The sequence below is a fragment of the Rhinolophus ferrumequinum genome, chromosome 20, assembly GCF_004115265.2.
Source record: "Rhinolophus ferrumequinum isolate MPI-CBG mRhiFer1 chromosome 20, mRhiFer1_v1.p, whole genome shotgun sequence".
Lineage (NCBI taxonomy): Eukaryota > Metazoa > Chordata > Mammalia > Chiroptera > Rhinolophidae > Rhinolophus > Rhinolophus ferrumequinum.
Window position 1 is genome coordinate 32,601,183 of NC_046303.1, and position 23,605 is coordinate 32,624,787.

At 36.7% G+C, this 23,605-nt stretch overlaps 1 protein-coding gene across 1 annotated transcript; it reads left to right on the forward strand.

Annotated features, from left to right (window-relative positions):
- Positions 1-8,171: 8,171 nt before the first annotated feature.
- Positions 8,172-12,482, forward strand: TFPI2 (tissue factor pathway inhibitor 2). The gene is made up of 5 exons (XM_033088039.1): positions 8,172-8,467; positions 8,769-8,951; positions 9,847-10,026; positions 11,259-11,429; positions 11,785-12,482. The coding sequence occupies exons 1-5, from the start codon at positions 8,380-8,382 to the stop codon at positions 11,865-11,867; spliced, it is 705 nt and encodes a 234-aa protein (XP_032943930.1). The 5' UTR covers positions 8,172-8,379; the 3' UTR covers positions 11,868-12,482.
- The last annotated feature ends 11,123 nt before the right edge of the window (positions 12,483-23,605 follow it).

Here is a 23,605-nt window from a genome sequence, read left to right on the forward strand (position 1 = left end):
GGAATAGGAAGGGTCAAGAAAAGTGGTTCAATTATTGAGAGAGTGATCCGAGAAGGCTTCTCTGAGACAAGGCTAACAGAGTGAAGACCTGAAGGAAATGAAGGAGTGGGCCATGTCTGTAACTAAGAGAAGATTGTCCCAGGAAATAATAAGTGCAAGGTAGCAGTGAGCCAGTCTGAACATGAGGAAGCAAAGGAACATGAGGGAAGAATAATATATGTTATCAGTGAACAGGTAGGTGTTGCATTGTAAAGACTGGCTTTACTCTGAGTGCCTTAGGGAACATTGGAGGGTTTTGAGTAATAGAGAGACAGTATCTCTATAAACAGGCTCATATCCTTTAGTGGCATTACTCTGGCAACTATTTCCAGTAGACCTTAGAGGGCAAGGGTGGAAGCAGGGAAGAGGCAATTTCGGTAATTAAGGTGAGACACGATAGTGGCTAAAACCAGTGTAACAGGAGTGGAGGTTGGGACAGTTGCTGAGGTTCTAAGCATATTTTAAAAATAGAGATAACAGGATGTGCTGAGAGATCAGAATGAAAAAGAAAGGGAGAAGTCAAGATAACGCCAATGATTGGGGCCTGAACAACAGGAAGAAGGAATTCGATATTTTCTGAGATCACAGAGATTGTGATAAGAGGAATCCAAAGTTTGAGATGCCTGTCAAACATTCATTTCAATGGGCAGTCCAGGAATTTAGGAGAGAGGACAGAGATTAGGAGAGAGACACCAGAACAGATGAGAAAAACCAGGGCAAATAGGAAAGACAAAAGAATGAAGGACTAACCGCGGGAGCATTCTAAATAGAGGAAGATAAGATGAAGTTTACAAAGGACATTGAGTTGGCTGCGATGAAGATTAAATGAGATGATATTAGCTAACAAATTTGGAATGTGTATTGTGTGCCAACACTGTGCAGAACACATGTATGCAATGCCTCCATCTATGTATCTACTCTTTTCCTTCTGGATCTACTCTTTCCTTCTGCCTTTCTACATGGGCCAATAAAATGATAGCAGGTAACAAATATTTATTTATTCATTCAGAAAATATTTATTGAATAACTACCATTGACCAGGCACTTCTTTGATTGCTAGGGGTTGCAGCAAGAAACAAAATCAGCTTTCTTATTTCTTACTGTGTTTATACTTCATCACTATGTAAATCATTCTTTCCAGTTGAGTTTTTTTTCCTGTTACATAACAGGTAGTTAGTCTTTTTGTTTTTTTCATTTAATCAGGTTGGTCATGCATTTTACCGCATTTGGTTTTTGAAAGCCAGCTGCTTTTGTGTCTGTTGATATTTTATTACATGACTACCATTCTCTCTCAGCCTGTTAGTTTACTCTTAAAGTACAGGTGCCTTACAGACATTCAAATATATTCTATGATAACTCACTTTCTTACCCAGAGCAACTCTGTTTCTCTGTTTCTACTGAACCAGTTGGGTCTTCAAGACACTTAAAAAGAGGAGCGATAATGGTGATAAGTAACTTTTCCTTTCCATAGACATTTATGAGATCCTACTTTCTAGGTCTTTTTTATTGGCACTAGAATACAATGGTGAATACGGCAGGAAGTTCGCTGCTGCCACAGGACTTATGTAATACTGAGAGGATCAGACAAGTAAAATACAATTAATAAACATCGCGATTTCAAATGATAAATGCTATAAAGATGTGTTGTGATACCAGAAAGTCCTCAGGAGTGACTGGGATAAGGAACAACATCTCGTGGACTGATGAGAGATAGTGCCAGGAAACCAAGACTCAATGGCCAAGGAGACAGTGAAGATCAGATGGTGAGCATTTCGCGCAGCGTGAAGGGCTAAGCAGAGGAAACAGCCCATGCAAAGAAACAAAGTTTTTGTACTAAGAGAATAGAAGACAGAGTGTAACTTGAGTACAGTAAAGTCAAGGGAGAGTGACAGGATCAAGTTAGTAAGGGATACAGGGGTCAGATCACATAGAGTCAGAATGAGTGACCTTGCATGGTAGGTAAGGAATAAAATGAGGAGCTAATGGAGGGTTTTAATTTTTGTTGAAGGAGTGAGGTATGTGATATGGTCTGATATGTTAAAAAATACTCTGCTATGTGGGCTTGAGTGGGGAACCAAAATGGAAACTGGGAGTTTCGGTAAGCATCTGATGTAACGGTCCTTTAAGAACAGTTGGATCTGAACTGTATTGGTGGCCGTGGATATAAAGAGATAAAGGAAGATTTAAAATGTGATTTGGAGATAGAATTGACCGGACTATTGATGGATTGGGCAATGAAGAAATGGGAGGTGTTAAGAATGATTCCAAAGTTTTTAGCTTGAGAATCTAAGTGTCATTTACAGAAAGGCGGAGGATTGGGGGTATATGACCAAGACTTCAGCTTAGAATGTATAATTTTTGAGATGTTGTTAGACACCCAAGTGGAGATGTTAAGTAGATATAAGTGTTTGGAATTCAGAGGTGAGATCAAGACTATACATAAATATATGTATATGTGAATAGATGTGTGTGTGTGTATGTGTGTGTGTGTGTGTGTGTGTGTGATTTATATGTATATATACTTGAAATTATATAAAAAGAGGGTACAGTTACAGAAGAAATCTCAAGGTTGAGCCTTGATTCACCCCAACCTTTACTGGGCAGGCAGAGGAGAAAGACAGATTGATTGAGAAGTAGTAGTCAACTAAGTAGGGGAAAACCAGAAGAATGTGGTATAAAGATTAAAAGAAAAGCATTTGCAGAATGAGGAAGTATTTGAAATTGTTAAGTACGGCTGGGAGGTTAGACAAAATGTAAATGGGAAAATGTGGTCTTTGGTGACCTTACAGAAAACTGCTTTGGGTGTCATGAAGAGTTGCCCTTGATAAGAGCACTTTCTATTCTCTCTTTTCCCAATATGAAAGTTTAATTGGAGTAGCATGTGCAAAAAAAGGGAAATAAGAACATGGAGGCAGATAGTGAAGATAACATTTCTGTTAAGTTTTACTGGAAAAGGGAGCAGTGAAATGGAGCCCTAACAGGAAAGGGACATGCAGTAAATTGTGAACTTTAAGTTTGGGATGAAAGAAAGTCAGATATAGGTCACTCCAAACAGAAACTATTAAAACCTGGAGGCTGAAGAATAAGATGTTGCAAAGGGATGCGAGGAGCGAAGTCCTTGAGAAGGCAAGAGGGGAAAGGACCCAGAAGAGTAGCCAAAGGGTTCTTTTCTGCCTAGAACAGGGCATGATGTCCATTGTAAGAGAAAGGAAGATAGCGAATACAGGAGATTCAGTTGGCTAGTAAGAACAAGTCTCTCTTCTCTGCGGGGTTCAGTACATCTAGTCCAGGCTAGCGGACTCAACTCTCTTCTAATACAGACTTTTCAGTTCAATTCTGTTTTTCCCTCAGCTAATGATCAACAAGAGAAAAAAAAAGGGAGAGTCGTAGGAAATGTATGCCCCTTTCAATCTGTAGCTACTGCCTCTTCCTGTCCCCAAATGGCAGGCTGTCCCTCTGATGTGACTTGACACAAAATAATTTGCACACAAAGCTAGAACAAATGAACATTTGGAAGGCTAATGACACTTTAGTACATAATGTATAACCAACATGAGATTTGGGCTAGAGTATAAATATGACAACAGTTTTGCAAGAAAGAGTGTCTTTATACCTGTAGAGGTCAAAGTCCATTACTTTCTGCTAAATATAACTCTGAAAATAAGGACTTTAGGGATTAACTCTCTCAATCCTCTAGTCTGATTATCAACTTTGGCAGATGTTTCTTTTAGAGCATTGTATCAATGTATTGAAATTGCACTTATCTTTTTCTTTTTTTTGTTTTGTTTTGTTTTGTTTTGTTTTCAACGATATACTTTATGTTTGAGTAAAAAGAAAATCTGAAATAGAGCTGCCCAGGAACTGAACTAGGGTCATGAGCACATGTTATATATAATAAGCCTGACTTTGGTCCCCACTAACGTGGAAGAAAAGGATGTGTGCGTGAGACCAGGGCATTACAATGAGATTGCCTCTTCTGGCTCCATAGTAAGAATGAGAATAAAACGAGGCATAAGGAATGTCTCATCCTTTCACGTGGCACCACCTTATTACATAACATTCACAAGTGCACTGTGTGTCCGACAGAGGGCGCATTAGAGCAAACATTTCCTACATGGCCCGACTTGCTAGAAAAATGCCTACTTGGTGAAGCAGTTACCTAAACTTTAACAAAACCCTCGTGATCCCTAATCTCTCAGAAGAGATTAACTGACTTTCTTAGTAGATGTGTAAACTCCTCGTTGGTGCCAGCTGGACTCATTTCAGACTTTATTTTGACAGGGCTTAAACTAACAGGCAGCAAGAACTTCTTTTTTTAAGGCGTTTATCCATGTAACTCTTTTCGTGACTATGCTTTATATAATATGTATGCCCAAATCACTGGCCTCAATTAATTCTCCTCATTCACTCATGAGCTAGACATGCCACTTCTCTCTAAGGTGTCTGACAGAGAGGAAGACCATCTGCTTCAATCCTTTCCTTAAATTCACCGTTACCTTCCCTGCCTGTGGGGCTCTCAGAGGACAGAACAACAAGCTAAAAGCTGAGGAACTCTAGGAGCCAATGTGTTCCAATTCAACTTTATATCCATGTGTTATGGGGCCCAGGGGTCCGTGAGAAAGAACAGAGGCAGGGATCTGACACATGCACAAATACTCCTGAACTCACTGTAGCTTTTGTGTGTTTTAATTCTGTATTTATTGTTCTACTGTAAGGTTTTGGTAGAGTAGAGCCCAGGTCTGGATATATTCAAATGAATACAGGTCTGAGTATCAAGAACTTGGGTTGTAGTCTCAGCTCTGCCAACAACTAAGGTTAAGTAAACGTGACCAGACGTTTTATCTTGCTATGTCTCAATTTGTAACTCTATAAAATGAAAATACTGGAACAGATGGTATTTATAGTTCCTTTCAGCATTCTCATTGTAAGAACTCCATGCCTTATTTTACAGAACGCAAAACCATTTTGAGCCTCTGTCTTTTGCTGTAGCCACTCAAGCGATCTATCACTTGGTAGTGCAATGACAAATCAATCTCGGTGACTGTTCTTCCCAGTTCTCTCCAGCCTTGCATTTCCTGTTGACTTTGGATAAAGGAATTGTTTTCCTTAGCTATGTTGTAACCTTTTGGCTTAGACACTGGTTTAAAGGGATAGAAGTACAATGACATCCCTGTGGAAGCCGATAGTGGTGATCACATAGCTCCTTCCACATGGTCCTAAGGAGAAATTCGGTAATTTAAAGTAGTCTGAGAAAATTTAGTCCCTGTATATTGGAAGATTTGTTTTTTTTTTTCATAGATATAACAATACTCAAGTGTTTTACAATTAATTTCCTCCCTGATAACCTAGCTTGACGATCTCAAAATGCTAACTACTCCGTTTGTTCAATTCTCCTTCTTCTCTATTCCTGCTGCATACTCACGGAGGTATTAAAGATGTCCCCTGTTTGGCATGGAACAAGGGAAGGAAACTAACATTTCTAGAGTACCTCTGGACATGGATTTCAACCTGTGTCTACCTACAGACTCTACTCCACAGAGGGGTGAAAAGCCTGGTTTTGGTCCCTTCCCACTCCTTGTGTTGCACAGCAAGCCTAAGTGGACTCAGTACTCTGCTCTGTCTGAGAGAAGCCCAAGCTCATTTCCTCAGAAGACACCATCACAAAGTGATGTCTGATTGTGTGCCTCCTTCCTGGGCAGAGAGGTGGCCTCTGACTCAGCCAAAGAGAAGAGCTGACGGGAGCCAAGTCGCAGGTTTCAGTCCTACAAGGACAGTTCAGATGGCTGTTTCCTGATTGTGGTTGATGCTTCGTCTGAAAATTTTGTGCCGAGGCACAGTGGGAACGGGGCCATGGGGTGATGTGAGTGGATTCTGTGCCTGTGTGTGAGGAGTTGAAGCACATCTCTCTGAGTGCCTAGGCATTTTCCCATTAATTCTCATAACACACTTCTAACGTACAGTTATTATATCCGTTTGACAGATACGGAAACCGAGGCTGAGAGTTTATATAACTTGTCCAAAGGAACAAGGAATAAAATCCAGGTCTCCTCTGACTCCTACATCTATTTTCCCATAACATCATGCAATTTCCCAAAATAAGTTTTCCTAATTAAAAAGATTCCTCTTTTTATATGAAGCAAAACATGTCCAAAAAATGCCAAACAAAAAACTGAAGTGACAACAGTCAAGAAGAATGACAAGTTTGACTCAGTATCCATCCTTGAATGTATTTTAGTCCATTTGGGAGATATTTTTAATCATATTCAGAAGAATGGAAACAAGTTTGAAGTTGAATTAACTTTTTTCCTGAACATGATCCTGGCTAAATGTTGGATAAAAATTTCCTTCCTCTAATAATACGTGGGGATTACTGGGAGGGTCTAATCTGATTCTCCTAGGAATGCGTCTTTCTAAAACCAGCTGGCTGTCTCACTGGTTGGTGTGCTGCAGCCAGCTCACACTGGTTCTGGCAAACTGTACCCATCTATTTCCAATTCTGGTCGTTTGACATTAGTCACAGTGGGAGCATTTACATCATGGAAATCAGTAATCTATACAAACCAGGCTCTCCACCCCTGTTTTTCCTCCTGGAAAGTTGGCTGTTAAACATTTATCCTTGTATCTCTGTCATTCTTAATCATAGATATCTGGTCATCTGACAGCATAAGCGATACTGAGTATTTCCAGACTGGGCTAGTTTTCCTAGGGATATGATTCTATGCCACTACATCAGAATAATGAAAAATGACACAAGGGGGTATAGTGTGCAAAATGTCCCAGACTATTGACCCACTGTGAGCACAGAGGGGGTCGCAGAAACTTGGAGAACGCCTATAAACTCCCTCTACTATCCTCAGGAGGAGCCAGGAATAATGATTCTCTTGAGAATAGTGAATAGAACAAGAGGAAAAGGGGGCAGAAGGGAAGATACATTCATCGAGAGAACTCAGTAAAATCTCCAAAAATATCTTTAAGATCTCATGTAAAATCCCAGTGTAGAACCTGTTTTTTTCTCTTTTCTTTTTTGGTATAAATACAATGTTAGACTCAGGCTAATGTGACAGAGGAGCGATGAACTTTAATAGATTCACTGATATTAGGATATGTGTGGAGCAGGGCTGATCTGGTCAAACACTCAGGGTCCCCCAAGGCCACCTCTCTTTGGACATTTATGCTCCTGCTCAAAAAACATAGCTACAACTGTCATATATGGCTGATGGGTGTAAGATAGTAAAATCATTTTGGAAAACGGTTTGTCAGTCTCTCATATTTCTAAATATTTTACCCTTGAGTAATAAAAGTTGTATGTACACACAAAGCACCTTTATTCATAATAATCCCAAATGAGAAACAACACAAATGTCCAGTAACAAGACATTCATGGTATATGTCATACATTGGAAGATTCCTCAGCACTTAAAAGGAACACACTTTACAACAGCGTGGGTGTGTCTCAAAAACATCAGTGGAGCGAAAGAAGTACAAAACAGTACTTGCTTTATGATTCTATTTGCGTGAGATTGAAGAGCAGGCAATACTAAACTCATCAATGGTGATCAGAACAGTGGTTGCCCTTGGTCTGGGGATGGAAGGATTGACTGGAAAAAGGTACGAGAGAACCTAATGGGGTGATGGAAATGTGCTAATTCTTGACTGGAGTGGTGATTACAAGGATATATACATAGCTGTGAAAAATTCATGAAACTATACACTTACGAGAAATTAAGAGCTTTTTATTAAATATAAAGTAGATGTCGATTGAAATATGTATAGATGTATATATGTATAAATGCAAATAAATACACGAATGCTTAAATTTCTAATCTTATTAAAGTGTCTATTACAATGAGCCTCAGCTCTACGAATTTCACACTTTCTCTCTGGCCTTCAAACACGTGGGTTTAGTGCTTTCAAAAATGCAGATTCAGGCTTCAGAGTGATGCTATACCTTGGAACCCTGCACAATCATTTCCCTCTAGTTTGCCGATTTCCCATCACTGACACAAAAGGCCCCATTTGGTCATTCCCGCCGGGCCGCAGGAGAAATTTGGGGCAACAGGTTCAACTTGGAGGGGAATTCCTCTCCTCCTCCGCACGCACTCTCCAGGGCCGGGACAGCAGCGGGCGTCACAGCCTGCGGGGCATGAATCAGCGTCCCCCAGGCTCCGCAAAGACACGCCCCGCCCCGTCCGGGGTCGGAAGGACTCTCTCCCTACAAAAAGCGGACACCCACAACCGACACCCAGGTCAGGCCGCCCTGAGTGTGGACTCTGCGCACCTTTCTCCGGCCAGTGCATTCTGGAGATCCCTCGCCTTGCGGGCCACTGAAACCTGGACACCATGGACCCTACCGGTACCCTCGGGCTGTTGGTTCTGCCCTTGCTCGTGATGGGGACTGCCCTGGGCGATGTTACTCAGGACCGGCCAGGTATCGCCCGCCCCATCCAGGACCCCCTCTTCCGTCTGGGCTTCCTCCCGGCCAGGCAGGGAGGGCTCCCTGCACCCGCCCTGTCTCTGCCCGCTTTTCCCCAAGGCCCCCTGCCTGGGACCGGGCACTCGTGCCCCAGTATGCACTTTTAATATCGGGGGCCCCTCTGTTCCGAAGCAGCGGGACAGAACTCCCTGAGGACCGAACTCCCCGAGCACCGAACTCCCGGGAGACCTCTCCCTCCCCGGAGATGTGGCTGACCTCCTCCGTCTCTTTGACTTGCCTTCTGCTCTTCCTGTAGGAAACAACGCGGAGGTCTGCCTCCTGCCCCCAGAGGTAGGGCCCTGCCGGGCCCGGATCCCCAGTTTTTACTACGACAGGTACACGCAGAGCTGCCGCCAGTTCATGTACGGGGGCTGCGAGGGCAACGCCAACAACTTCGAATCCCCGGAGGCCTGCGAGGAAGCTTGCTGGAAAATCGAGAGTAAGTCGCGGCGCGTACACACGGAACCCTGGCGCCGCTCCTCGCACACGGGAGGGCCGGCAGTAACTTAGCTAACTTGCTAGGTCCTGCTTCCTACAGGAAAGTTTAGTCTCAAATATTAGGCAAGGCTCACCGGTTTTCAGTTTCCCGAAAGTCATCACAAATTTGCAACCACTCACGTATTTTCCCTCTCTTAACTGGTATTTATCATAACTCTGAGCCTGTGCAGACTGGGAAAGATTTCATCATAAGGAAAAATAATGCAAGGGTATAAGGTAGTAGGCGCGACCCAAGTGCTTTTGTCTACTTACCATTAGTTCCAAACCTAAGATTTTTGTGCCTCCCTGAGAACACCTTTTCCTCGTGTCAATTAGCCATCCATCTGAAATACTTTGAGTGGATTTTGTTATTTAACTGTGATTTAGCTCATTATAACCTTACTTTTGTCCCCTGATAGTCAAATATGTCTTTGTTAGTATAGGGATATAATGGAGATACAGTATACTGTTGTCTGTTCTATTTTAATTATGTTTATTGTATCTGTGAAGGCCTGTAACAGAACATGGGGCTTCACCACTCAAGGAATTGAACCGAGGGGAAATGTGTATTCCTGTGAATAGTTATTTAAACTTCTTATGTAGGAACAATCAGAACACCCCAAGAGAACAGAGTGTTTCTACTGAATCACAGTTCAGTCAGGTCTGGAGACACTTTATAAAAAAAAAAAAAAAGCTAAATAAGTGGATTAATGGGCAATCTTTGGGGATTTACTATCCCAGCACTAAATATGATGCCAGTTCCCCCCAGATGTTTCTGAAAATACAGTAAAGTTCTGAAAGTAATACTAAGAAGGATAATTTTTGACTAACATTGCTTTTTGCCCTCCTTTTCTTAGAAGTTCCCAAAATTTGCCGGTTGGAAGTCGGTGAGGGGCAGTGTGGTGAGACCAGAGGAAACTATTTCTTCAATCTAAGTTCCATGGCATGTGAAAAATTCATGTCTGGTGGGTGTCACCGCAGTGGGAACCAGTTCCCGGATGAAGCTACTTGCAGGGACTTCTGTACACCAAAGAAACGTAAGTACTATTTTTATGGTGTTTCTATTTCATTTCTTAACTAAGACTTGAGGGTGAAAAAATCCCATTCGATGTGGAATTAACATGGCTTGTCTTTAGGTAATTTCATATATAATACAGTATCAATAGTCACACTATTGCTTTGTAAGGGAGCATAATTCCCATTTTTACACATGAGAAGACAAGCTAGGAGAAGCTAATGACTTGCCAAGTTCTCAGGGCTGGAAAGCAATAAAGCCATGATTCAAATTTTTGCTTCCTCTTCTGCATTGTTTCTTTAGAACTATTTTTCATCTGTTCAATTTACACATTAAAAAATACAGTACATATTTATTACTGAGTGCCATGACCTCAGGTTTGTATAGAATCAGTTGTATATATGAAATAGTGGACTATATATAGACTGAAGATGGTGAGACTTGAAAATTTCTTCCTCAAGTTTTTGGTTAGATTTGTGTATCCTTTAGTAATTGCAAATTGCAGCACAGAAAGATCGCTATTCCATGTTTCTCTTCTCCCCATTTCTTATCTACCCCCCACCACAGTCCCTGAATTGATGAGTTACTTGGGTAGTATTTAATATTTGTAGAGAGAGATAATACAGGCATTTTCCCTAGGCACAGCAGAGACACATACACACAGATAAATACATTCAACAAACCAGGAAAATTTGCCTTGACAGAGACTTTGATAAAGCTCTACAGCTATACTGTATTGAATATGCAAAATGTTGAATCAATGAGGAGGTGGTTACTGCTGGTGTTTTTTTAAATTGTTTGTGTTAATGTTCCAGGGGCCACCTGGGAATTAGATATAGGGATACTTGATTAATAATGGAAGGAGAGCTGATAAACATTTAAAACAAAACTACCAACCTAAGAAAGTTTACAAAGCATGTCATATATTATCACTTGAAACATGATTATCTGTTTGTTTGTTTTTTTACCTGACCATATCTGTTTTTTGGGTTCAATGTGTTTACATATTCAAATCATACAAGGACATAGCTTCCGAAGAAGTTCTGTCCTGTTTCTAAACATTTAGAATTAACAAAATATAGCACGTAAGCTTTCTTGAAATTTGAGGAACACTTTTTCGATGGTTTAGTTTGATATTTTGGATTCAGCATGAAGCTTCTATGGGATTAGTCTGTCTTCAGTCCTTCAGGAATCATCACAGTGTAGTGATTCCGGTATCGTTGCATTTCTAATTTTATTTCCTTTTTCATAAAGGTCCATTATATTGCTACAGTCCAAAAGATGAGGGCCTGTGTTCCGCCAGTGTGACTCGTTACCATTTTAATCCAAGACACAAAACCTGTGAGGCTTTCACCTACACTGGCTGTGGGGGAAACCACAATAACTTTGATAGCATAAAGGATTGCAAACGTGTTTGCGTAAAAGGTAAAGAATTTTTCGTACTCAGTTTTCAAACTAATTTTGTAAATAATTCCTAAGCAAAACTGTATGTTGTGTACCCATTTTACTAATAGCATACTGCCATTACTAGACGACGTCTACATAAACAGCACTGTGGTACTGATCAGCTTTGAAACAATGCTTATGCTGGTTCGCTACAGTAGACAGTAGCTGTACCCTTGTGTTTTGAAGATAAATTATTATTAACTGAGTGGACAGTAAAACTGATTTTATAATTATTAAAACTCAGGTGAGGTAATTTTGTAAGCATGTTGGAAATGGTAATTTACAGTGAACCTACAGATTGATGTGATGTTTATTTTTATTTTGTTGACTGTAGGCTTGAAGAAGAAAAAGAGTAAGAAAATGCCAAAGTTTCTGTTTACTAACAGAAACCTGGAAATTCAGAAGAAGCGATTTTAACCAGTTTTTTTTGTTTGTTTGTTTTTTGGGTATTACCTTGTGAATGCTATTGCCTTTATGGTTACATCTGAAGAATAATATGAGAACCTGAGTAAATGAATCACTAGTGATTTATTCACCAGTTTTTATTGATCAAAGTTACTTTTTAAAAATGTACATTTTTATACACCATTAGCTGCTACTTAAATGTGAATCTATTATTTTTCATGTGCTGTTCAACGGTGTTTTATGGGTTTGAATTCTTGCTGTGCATAAGATATAAAAGTAAATATGACTCACCCAGTTGTTGGGGTTGCTCTTCTGATTTCAGACGATGATAGTAACTGGAAAACATAAGACAATATAGTCATGTTCTTTTAACCCATATGATGATAAAAAGAGCCAGCAAATACATTTAATTTTGCATTTAAATGTTAGATTACATTTTAGGCCCAAGGTGACAAACTTGTAGATTTACCAACGGTTTGAAAATATTACAACTGGAATATAGACACTAACTTACTTCCATTGCTGTTGTATCATTTAAAAGATAATAAATTTTTGACTGAATTAAAAGCTTGTAAATTTATTAAAATCAGAAATGTTCTTAGAGGGAAAACATTCTCTTTCTTTGTCTCTCTTTATCTATTTACCCGTCCATCCATCCATCTCCACAGGCATATATATGGTTTACTATACATATAGATAGATGGCTTTTAATAGTTTTCCTGTTGTTACATTATTTGCTAAAACTAATGGATTGGAGACCACAAAAGTTGATAAAATCTTTCGACTACTCAAGATGTTTATTTACATCATACCAGAGACTTAAATTTAATAATTTAAATTCTACCAATAAGTTATTCTTGATAAATATGATCATTTTAAACAGTTTTCTCTTTCTCTGTAATAAAAAGATATTTAAAATTCTTTTTTTTTTGGCAAAATTAATATGTTTATAACTATGCCCCTGGGATCTAGAAAAATTATAAATGCATTTGCCCTTTGCTTTAAGGAATCCCTCTTTTAAAAATCTATCCCAAAGGTATTGTGACAAAAATACAACATGGTGTATGCCTGAGGTCATTCACTGATGTATTATTTGGAATAACTGATAACTGGGAACAAACCAGATCCTCATCGATAGGGGATTGGTTAAAGAAATTATGAATGAAAAATGAGCAAAATATCTATATATAGATACCATTTGATCCTCAGAATGCATTAAGGAAAACAGGTTTTAGAGCAATATGTATAAACACATATATATATACACACACACAAATCACAGAAGGTATAAAGATATTAAAAACGGTTGCCTATGGGGGAAGGAAGAAACAGAGGATTAGGTAGGTATGGAGATAAAATTCATGTGAATATACTTTGCAACATAGTTTTGATCTTAGACCATGTAAACATTTTACATACTTAAAAACCAAAATTAAATAAAGAATTAAAGCATTCCCTTCAAAATTGGAACCAAACCAAAATAATTGAACCCAAATGAATATCAAATAGTGGCATAACTATACAAAGGATATATGATTATTTTCAGAGACTTTCAAAACAAGTATTTAAGTACATATCTTTTGGAGGATATACTCTAAGGGTCAATTAAAATCTGAAAATGCATTTAGTAGACTTACTGCCAGTAATATTGATATTGTTATTTTGAAACTATCATATAGAAAATACTATCTTACACTATATATTCTGTAAGAAAATATAAGGACTTACATTTCTTTAGAAGTCAAGATTTTCAGTGTTAAGAGTAAAAGAGATATAAGTACAAAATTAAGAAATTACCTCTAACTTTTAAATTGGAATTACATATACTAGTATGAACTCAAAATCTATTTTCTCTTTCCAAAAAAAAAAAAAAATGTGTTTTCCACTCCTCCATTGAAAGTCCTTGAATCAGTGACAACCCAGTAGCAGTAAATGCACCTACCATCCAAATTGTGGTCTCTAAATATTATTTCTCACTAAAAGGAACTGGAGCCAGGGCTCTTAGGAGTAATTGCTGAGTCCAGGTCTAGAACAGGGCATATGTAAGATGAACCCGGGCAATCTTATTCCAGAAATCAAGGAACCTATCGAAGACTAATAAATCATGTCACAAAAACAGGAGAGTAACATTAAGGGGCTCCCACTGACCTAAAACGAGATAATCTGAGCATCAAAACAAATAATGACCGCAATATATATAAGTGTATAAATATGAATATAAAATGAGTTCATAATTACACATACACACACACACGCCTGAGGTTGCTAGGGCATTCTCATTGCTTTGTAAAACTGGTGAATTAACAGAAAGAATAAAGCCTTTATTCTTTCTTTTTCTTTATCTTTAAAAAACTTTACACAAGGAAACTAGTGTATGAGAGAAAGTTACTCATAGAGGCATCCCACCTAATACATGCATTAAAATGTTAGAAGATAGCCTTAATGAACGTAGGCATCTAAGTAATGATCACCTGTGGACGCAGAAACCATGGCATGAAAAGTTTATGGTGAACAGTATCACGGAGGAATCAGGCAAACGTCTCTGAGCTCATGGAGACTTTATTATCATTAAAAGTGTGCCAGCAGACATTGTTTGCTGTCTAATCTGATATAAAAAGTGTACACACCCTTCCCATGAAGTAATCTTTCAAAAAGAAATAAACAAAAAAACTTGAACCTGAAATTAGTTGAGCCTCTAGATCTTATTATTGTATTGCCAGATTCTAAGGCAGTATTGGGGATAAAGGAAAAAGAAGAAACCCGCGAAAGTCAATCAGTCAAATCCATAATGTTGGCCACTCTACAGGACAAATAGTTTTTCCAACAAACCAATAAAAATTTTAAAAGAAGGGGGCGAGGGAGGCAGTGATTTTACAGACAAAAAGCCGCATGTCATTAAAAGGTTTTTGGTTGAATAAGGCCTGTATTTGTAGCTGTTTTTGGTGGGTTTTGTGAATGATTACAGCAGAAAGATCTTGTGTGCGCTCTGGGGTTATCGGGTAAGTGCTACAGAGCCTTTGGGAATTTGGGGGATTCCTAGTGAAACAAGGAAATTTTATTTGGTATTTGCTGCCTATAATCCCGCTGTAGCCAAAGACCTTAGGGGTTCGTGGACCCCACTCAGCCTACAGCTGCCACTCTGTTCAGCATGGGTAGGAAGTCCATCTTTTTGACACAATTGTTCTAATACCCCAAACCTCTGCCATTGTATTTTAACGAAGAACCAAATGGAGCTGCCATAGGATATTCTGCTGTCAAAGGGAAATTCCTTTTTTGCCACAATCTGCTTCAAGACAAGTCACTACTATGGTTTCACCAGACAGCCTGACTGAAAGGAATGTCTCATTCTGTGACACAAAAAGACAAAAAAGAATTGGTTGGCTTTAAGTAACAGTCTTTGACCGAAAAAAAAAGTTACTCTGGACCACTCATACCTCCTTTATGCACACAGATTGTCTTGTCACATGTTCCACCATAGGAACTGCAGCGGAACCTTCAAGATTAACTGGATCACAGTACTTCCAAGTACACATGCTATCTCCCCCAACAGTCCTGTGGACATTTAGCTAACAATATATATTATCCAGTGACGGGATGTTTGTCCCTGTATTGTAATAGTGGCTGTATAAATTCCAGCTGTGGCACATCCAGAGATAAATCTCTGAGGTGTCCCCAGGGAGTGCAGCTGAAAAATCAACATCAGAAGGATGCCTATTGGTTTTTCTTTAGCCTCTTAATGACCTTTTGGACTCCATTATAAGAGAAGGAACTTGTCTTTATGAGCTTCACGTTTCTCGTAAACTATAGGTCTTGTGATAAAAATAAGGAAAAGTGGAGTAATGCTGAGTTGTAACTTTAACATATTCTTTTCTGTATATTCTGTTATAAACAGAGATGGACGCAAGCAAATGTGGAATCCAGAATCATCCAAAATTATTTCTTCTCTCTTCACCCACTTGTTCTATTAGTCACCAAGTGTATCTATTGAAGTCTATTCTAATCCTTCTTATCTGATTCTAGGAAAATTAAAACACTCTCCCAAGTTTTCTTCCTGCCTGTGTCTGCTCCATATCCAATCATCCACAATGATGCCAGGCTTCTCTTTCTGGAAAAAAAAAATTATCATTCTTTTGCTTGAAACTCTCCAGTGGTTTCTACTGAATCCTCACATTACTTTCCAAGTCCCTAATGTGTCACTGAATCGAGACTTCTTACATGTATACCATGATATTCTTCTCTAGATTCATGCCCCATTTCATCATCACCTATAACCTACAATTCAGTTGGACTAAATTACGTTCAGTTTCTAAAGCATGTCATACTGCTTGATTTTTCTATAATGTGGTTATTAAATTTTGTACATGAGAGCCATCTGGGGAGCCAGGCACACTGCAGCTCCTCTGCCCCATGCCCAGGGATTTGATGTAGACGGTTGAGTTGGTGTACATCATAAACAAAGGTGTACGTTATAAGCAATGGTTCTGGATGGTTAGGCTGTACATTTCACCACACTTTGAGGACCACTATTTTATGCCTCAGCATAAGGAATTTTTGTTTTTGTCTTATTGCCACTCCAAGATTGCCACCTCTGTTTTTGCAACTTCCACATCTCTTCTCCCTCCCAATTCCCCAATAGACTTCCATCTACCAGGCCTCAGACTCCAGCTGGGTTAAAACCCTCTTTTTCTTAGGGTAGCATTATCTGTATTTTACCAACTGTAGGATACCACTACACTCTCCTGTTTTTTGGATAATCTTCACATTATTTCCTCAGTTACATGTAAATTGAAGTTTTGCTTCAGAGGTAGGCATAGGTGGTTTTATTAGGTCTCCTTATGGCTCTGTACACTCTTTGGAGGGTACGTGGAGTGAGTGATTGTTTAAGTATCCAAATTATCCTAGGGAAATCTAAACATTATGTTAAAACTAAAATAATATTTTGTTTTAAAAACCATAGGTTAATGTTTCTTTTCTGTTTTTTATCCTACTTTGATTTTTATATTTCATACCTCTTAATGTGCATAGAATATAAATTATATGTTGACACTACCTTCAGAGCCTAAACTCCTTAACCCAGGAATGCATTTGTAACCTTCTGTTTCCTAGTATTTGATGCAAATATATTCTTTAGCAAAGACACAAATTGATATAATCCTAGACTAGCTGAGGCCAGCTGTTCCCCTCTCAGACTAAAATAGGGGTTAATCTTATATTAATCTTATATCTTTTGCTTAGGCTGTTCTTTTGATATTTGATACTGAAGAGGTCTGCCTTCTGTTCTTAACCATCCTCTCCTGGAAAATTTTCATCTGAACCACAGCTATAATTCACATGACAAACTGATATTCCGCCTTGTGTTTTAAAGTTAATCCTTTTGGATAACTTTTACTTGTAAAATATATTTTTTACAGTCAGCTACAATTTTAAAGGATATATTCTCAGTCCTTTTTTATTTCTTGAGTTTGTTAGGACTAGATGAATGATGGTATACCATCAGTTTAATTATTTCTGATGGAAATAAACTTTTGTTTCAAATATAGACTACAATTTTAAGTGAACAAAGCTGTTTACAACTTTTTAACAAATATTCCTATCTATAATAAAATGTGGCAAAATGTTATTTTCTAAATTAAACTTTCGTATATAAATGTCATTTCTCATAACTAATAATCAAGCCTATATTAATCTCAAATTAAGTGTTACCATATGCTTCAAGGAAACAATTATCTTTAAAATCAGGATATTTCTACATTATTAAGTCAATAGTCCTAACATATGTTAAAACAAACATTTAACTACTAAAGGCCAGGAAATTGTCCCTCTTAAATAATAGACAAATGAGATGAAATAGTACATGAATGGATCTTGAGATTATAATGCTAAGTAAAATAAGTCAGACATAAAAAATAGAGAACCATATTATTTTAACTGATATGTGGTATATAAAACTGAAAAAAACAAAAGGACAAGACAAACAAATGAAGAAACAAAAACTCATAGACCTAGACACTAGTTTAGTGGTTACCTGACGGTAAGGGGCGAGGGCAGTGGTAGACGAGGGTAAAGGGGATCAAATATATGGTGATGGAAAGAGAACTGACTCTGGGTGGTGAACACACAATGTAATATATAGATGATGTATTACAAAATTGTACACCTGAAATCTATGTAACTTTATTAACAATTGTCACCCCAATAAACTTCAATTTAAAAAAAAATACAAAAAAAATAGACAAATGGTTATTTCTGGCCTTTCTTTGCTAAGGAATCATATTGACTTTTATAATGGTGTCACAGAGTTTTATTTCTCTTTAAAAGTAATTTCTTCACTATTTGGATACATTCATTCTTCAAAGTAATTTTAAAATCTGTTTTTCAAGTTAAAAAATAATCCCAATCCATTAATTCAATTTACATATACAATTGCATTGGCTGAAATTTCCAGAAAAAAATGATGCCTAATAATGAAGAAAGTGCATTTTTTATTTCTGAATTTTATCAACATACCTTTTGCGTCAGATAGTTAAGAATGCCACTGACTACAGGTTTGAAATTAATATAATTTATCAAATTAATAAAGTATGATCATCTTCCTAATTACTAGGAGGCTTTTCCTTATATCAAGAATATATCATGGATCTAGTTAGATTTTCAACACATAAATGTGATCATATGTTTCTCCTTTGATGTTTTGATATGATAAATTATCTAACAGACATATCAATATGGGTTTATCAATACATTCCAAAAAATAAACATTGTATGAACATTAAAACAATATAATGCTGAGTTACATTTGATAATTTTTAAAGAAATTGACCTAAAATCTCTAGTCTTTTTCTTTCTAATGCTCTCTCAAAATTTAGCATTAGTGTTATGCTTATATACAAATATTCTAAAATATTCTATCTTTTTTATGTTCTAGGATTTTATAAGATTTACTTATTTCTTTTTTTGGGGGGGATTTTAATAACTTACACATTTAACAATCTGAGCCTAGCACTCTTTTAGAGGAAGTTCTTTGTTAACTTTTTCTATTTCATTTATGACTTTTAATTTATTTAGGCTTTTTATACCTTTTGGAGTTAATTTTAGTAATCAGTCTTTTCCTTTGATGGAGGCTTTGAATTGGATTTTACATCATATATTTTTAAGAATTTTTTATGCTTGATTATACCTTTATCTACTTGATTAGACTTTTTAATGAACAAATATTCAATTAAACATGATTCCAGTGTATGTATCATAATAAATTAATTTTTGCTTTTATCTTTATTAATTCCACCACCTATTTTTGTAAGTACATAAGTTTTGGGGTTTTTTCTTAATTGATTTAAATATAGAAGATTTGAAGTGTAATATAGGTTTGAAATGTAATAAATGAATTTAAAAAGTAGAAATCTGTGGTTAAATCTTTAAAAATTTATGCAAAAAATCAATAATACTAATTTTAGGGGGGGGCAAATATGATAGAGTTAAATTGAAAAATTAAGCTTACGTGGAAGGGAGACTGACTGCAATTAAAATAGTCAAGGAAAGTAAAGGTATTGACTGATATTTTATTTTATTAGGTTAGATATGATCACTAAAAAAACAAAGATACAGTATGTGGTTTACAAATTATTAAAGAAAAAAATGAAATTAGGAACATAATCAATTCAAATGAGGGTGAAAATGCAGTAAAGAAGAGTCCAACGATACAAAAGCTAGGACCAAAAGAAAGCACAATATAAGCCAATAGAAATAAATTTAACAGTAATTACATTAAATGCACTTCTAAAGACAAAGAACTTCTAAAGACAAAAATTATCTTCTTGGAATAAATAATAAATTCCAGCTCTTTGCTGTTCAACAGAAACAAATCTAAAATATAAACAGACAGAAATATTGACCATAAAATGATTGAAATACATACCAGGCAAATACCAACGAAAAACGTTAGTATATTTCTATTAATAAAATGCCAAAATTCTATCCAATATTCAAATTTAAAAAACTGATTCACCAAGAAAATGTAACTATTCTAAACTTATGTGCACTGAAGAACAGATTATGTCTGTATCTATTTACAGCAAAACTGTAAAACTTAACAGAACTATAAGGATAAATGAAAAAATATACTACCAGAGCGAGAAATCTTGATACAGTTCTCTCAGTAATCAAAAGTTTAAGAGAGAAAAAAAAATCACTAAGGATATGTATCCTATTTAAGTTAGTATAACATCACTGTAGTATAAAACAGCCAAAGACCGTACATAAATAAATGGGTTCAGTTGTGTTCCAACAAAACTTCACTGACAGAAACAAGTGACTGGCTAGATTTAGCTTGTAGGCTATAGTTTGCTGATCCCTGTTCCTAAGTATACACTAAACGTTAATGAAAATTACCACCTAACAAAAAAGCAAGACTCAACCATTTTCAAGGTATTGGTATATCAGTCATGAAAACAATACAGTTAAGTTAGTTATCATCAATACAAACTTAACTAGAAAATTTCTTTTGAAATTTAGAAAAACCCTCATGAGTCAGTAAGAAGTAGTTGGAAATTAGAAAATATTTTGAACTGAATAATAATGAAAATATTGGCTGTCAAAACTTGTAGAAGACAGTTAAGCAGATACTTAGAGAGAAATTGTTAGCATTTAATGCATATATTTAATGCACCTTATCCTAAAAAATATGAAATGCTTAAATCAATGAGTTGAGCATCCAAGTTAAAAACTGAGATTTTTAAAAAAAGAAGGTTGAATTATCAAATCAGACTCATATGAATAAGAGATCAAGCTTTATTAATCATATCAAAGATGCAAATAATCAAAAAGCATAATCAAATCACAGAGAGGTCCAGCACTTCTGGCAGGGCTTTTTTTATTTTTATTATTATTATTTTTTAATGGTATTGGAAATTCTCTGGCCCAGAACACTCATACTAAAAGAACCATTTATGTCATAAACCATCTCTGTTTTATATTCTGATGGTTATAGCTTATATGATATTTTCCAGGCAATCATGTCCTATAAATCTATAGATTTCAGATTCTTAACTTTAAATAATTCTAAATAACCAAGCATCTCATACAAAAATCCTCTCACAGATAAGACCTCTCCTTCTACAAATCCACTTGGTTTGTTTGTTATGAAGTCTGTCATGAATTTATTTACACAGAGATTAGACTGAGGCATTTGCCTTCTTTTCCAGGGGCATCTGCACCCCCAGCCAGAAATGCATTGCAAAACTTCTGCTTTAATCATTTATTTCCCAAGAAAGAGTCAGAACAATGGAATAAAGCTAAAAACAAAACAAAACAAATCCCCCCAAACCCAAAGCAGAAAACCATAGAAGGATGAACTAAGTAGAAACAAAGATTAGTGGACAGAATAAATGATGCCAAACAAACAAACAAGCAAACCTGTTTGGATTCATTGGCAATATAAGTAAAATGGATAAACTTCTGGCAAGATTAACAAAACAAAAACAAAGAAAGGGGACAAAAGATAACAAATATCAATAAGTACATCTGTGAATAGGGATGACAAGGATAATAGGAGCATATTTATCACAATTTTTATGACAACAAAACAGAAATCTTAAATTGAATGGACACAATCCTAGAAGAGAACCTGTAAAGCAATGACAGAGAAACTTGAGGGAAAGGATTGTTGGGAGCTACAAATGTGATTAACGGTAGAACTGAGACTAAAGAAAAGGTGGGAGTAAGAGTAAGAATGGAATGACTTAGTTGAATGCTAAGTCATAGTGGAAATGAAACAACAAAAATCAGGAGGCAAAGGAGAGAAAGTGGAAAACAGAATCAGCTCTGATAGCTGGGAGTCAAAGGATATCACTTGAAAGCTGAGAAATCAAGTAGTTGGGATATTAACATTTTCACAAATACAAACACTAAGATCATACTGTTGACTAAAATTATGCAATTTCACTACCAGTGAAGGGTAGACAATATGAGTTAATTTAATTGTAGCTCATAGTAGGGAAGAGATAGATAGAGGGCAAAGAAAGAGTAACAGAGAGCATTTTATAAAAGTAAACTACAAAGTTGCCAGTAGAAAAGAAATACAAAACTTCTGAAATATGTGAGAGCTGATATAAAAGGCAAAGATAATAGAACACCTAGTGAAATACATATATTTATAAAAACGGAAGAGACTTCCCATTTCCAGTCTGGCTTACAAAGAGCTTGGGGGCTGTCATTCTGTCCTCACAAGAAAAAAGCGGAACAAACTGAAAATCAACAACTCTTCATAGATATATCAGATTTGAGGTCACAGGATAAACAGCTACCCCCAAAACTGGAAAAAAAGGTGAGTGCAGAGAATCACAGCTTACCAGGAGCGGAGGCTGAGAACAGAAGCACACAGCGGAAGCCTGCAACTAGTACTAGGAACACTTAAATGGAAATTGACTAATTGCTGGAGCCTGAGCATGGGCTAATTTGAGAGATGAAAAATTCCTGGGGGCCCAGCCTCATAAAGTTGAACATAGTCGTACCATACCATCCGGTATCCGTGCTCCTGGGTATTTGAGTTGATAATTTATGTCCACACAAAAACCTGCACACAAATCATTATAGCAACTTTATTTATATTTGCTAAAAGTTGCAACCTATCAAGATGTCCTTCAACAGGTGAGTGGATAAAGAAATGGAATATTATTAGCAGTAAAAAGAAACAAGCTGTCAAGCCACTGAAAGACATGGAGGAAACTTAAATGCATATTGCTAAGTGAAAAAGCTAGTCTGGAAAGCCTACATCCTGTATGATTCTCACTATATGACATTCCGGAAAAGACAAAACTATAAAGACATAAAAGGATCAGTGGTTGTCAGGCATTTGAGGGAAAGAAGGGAAGGATAAGTAGGTAGAGCACAGTGAATTTTTAGGGCAATGAAACTACTCGTTATGATACTCTAATGGTAGATACATGACATTACATGACATTATGTATTTGTTGAAACCATATGACTGTACAACACAAAGAGTAATCCTAACGCAAACTACGTAACTTTGTTAATAATAATGCACCAATATTAGTTCATCAATTGTAACAAACATAGCACATTAATGCAAGATATTAATAACGGGAAATTGTGTGCAGGAGAAGAGGGGATAAATGGCAACTCTATTGTTTGCTCAATTTTTCTATAAATCTAAAGCTGTTCTAAAAAGTGTATTAGTTAAAAACACAGAGTAAATAATGTAACACACCATGAAAGGATTCAAACATGCCTACCATATCAGGGAAGGCATATCAGTTTTACATGATATGTAAAATGAAAGATTGCATCACAAAGAAAAAAACCTACCTCCCTACTAAAGACAAGAGACAAATCTAAAAGTAATCTGATTAAATCTAAAAATAAAAGAAGGAGTAAAGGCAAGTCGAAAATAGATTGATTTTAGTGTGAAACGGTAGAATAAAAGGTTAAAACCTGCATTAAAATAAGACAAAAAGGACATAATATAATGTTAAGGATATGACTCATAATGAAGATGTAGCAGTTATGAATATCTATACACCTATACACCTATAACACAGAATCAGTTTTCATACAGCTGAAGTGCCCATATATACAATGGATATTACTCGGCCATGAAAAAGAATGAAATCTTACCATTTGTGACAATATGGATGGACCTGGAAGGTATTATGCTAAGTGAAATAAGTCAGACAGGGAAAGACAAATACCATACGTTCTCATTTATATGTGGAATGTAAAGAACAAAATAAATG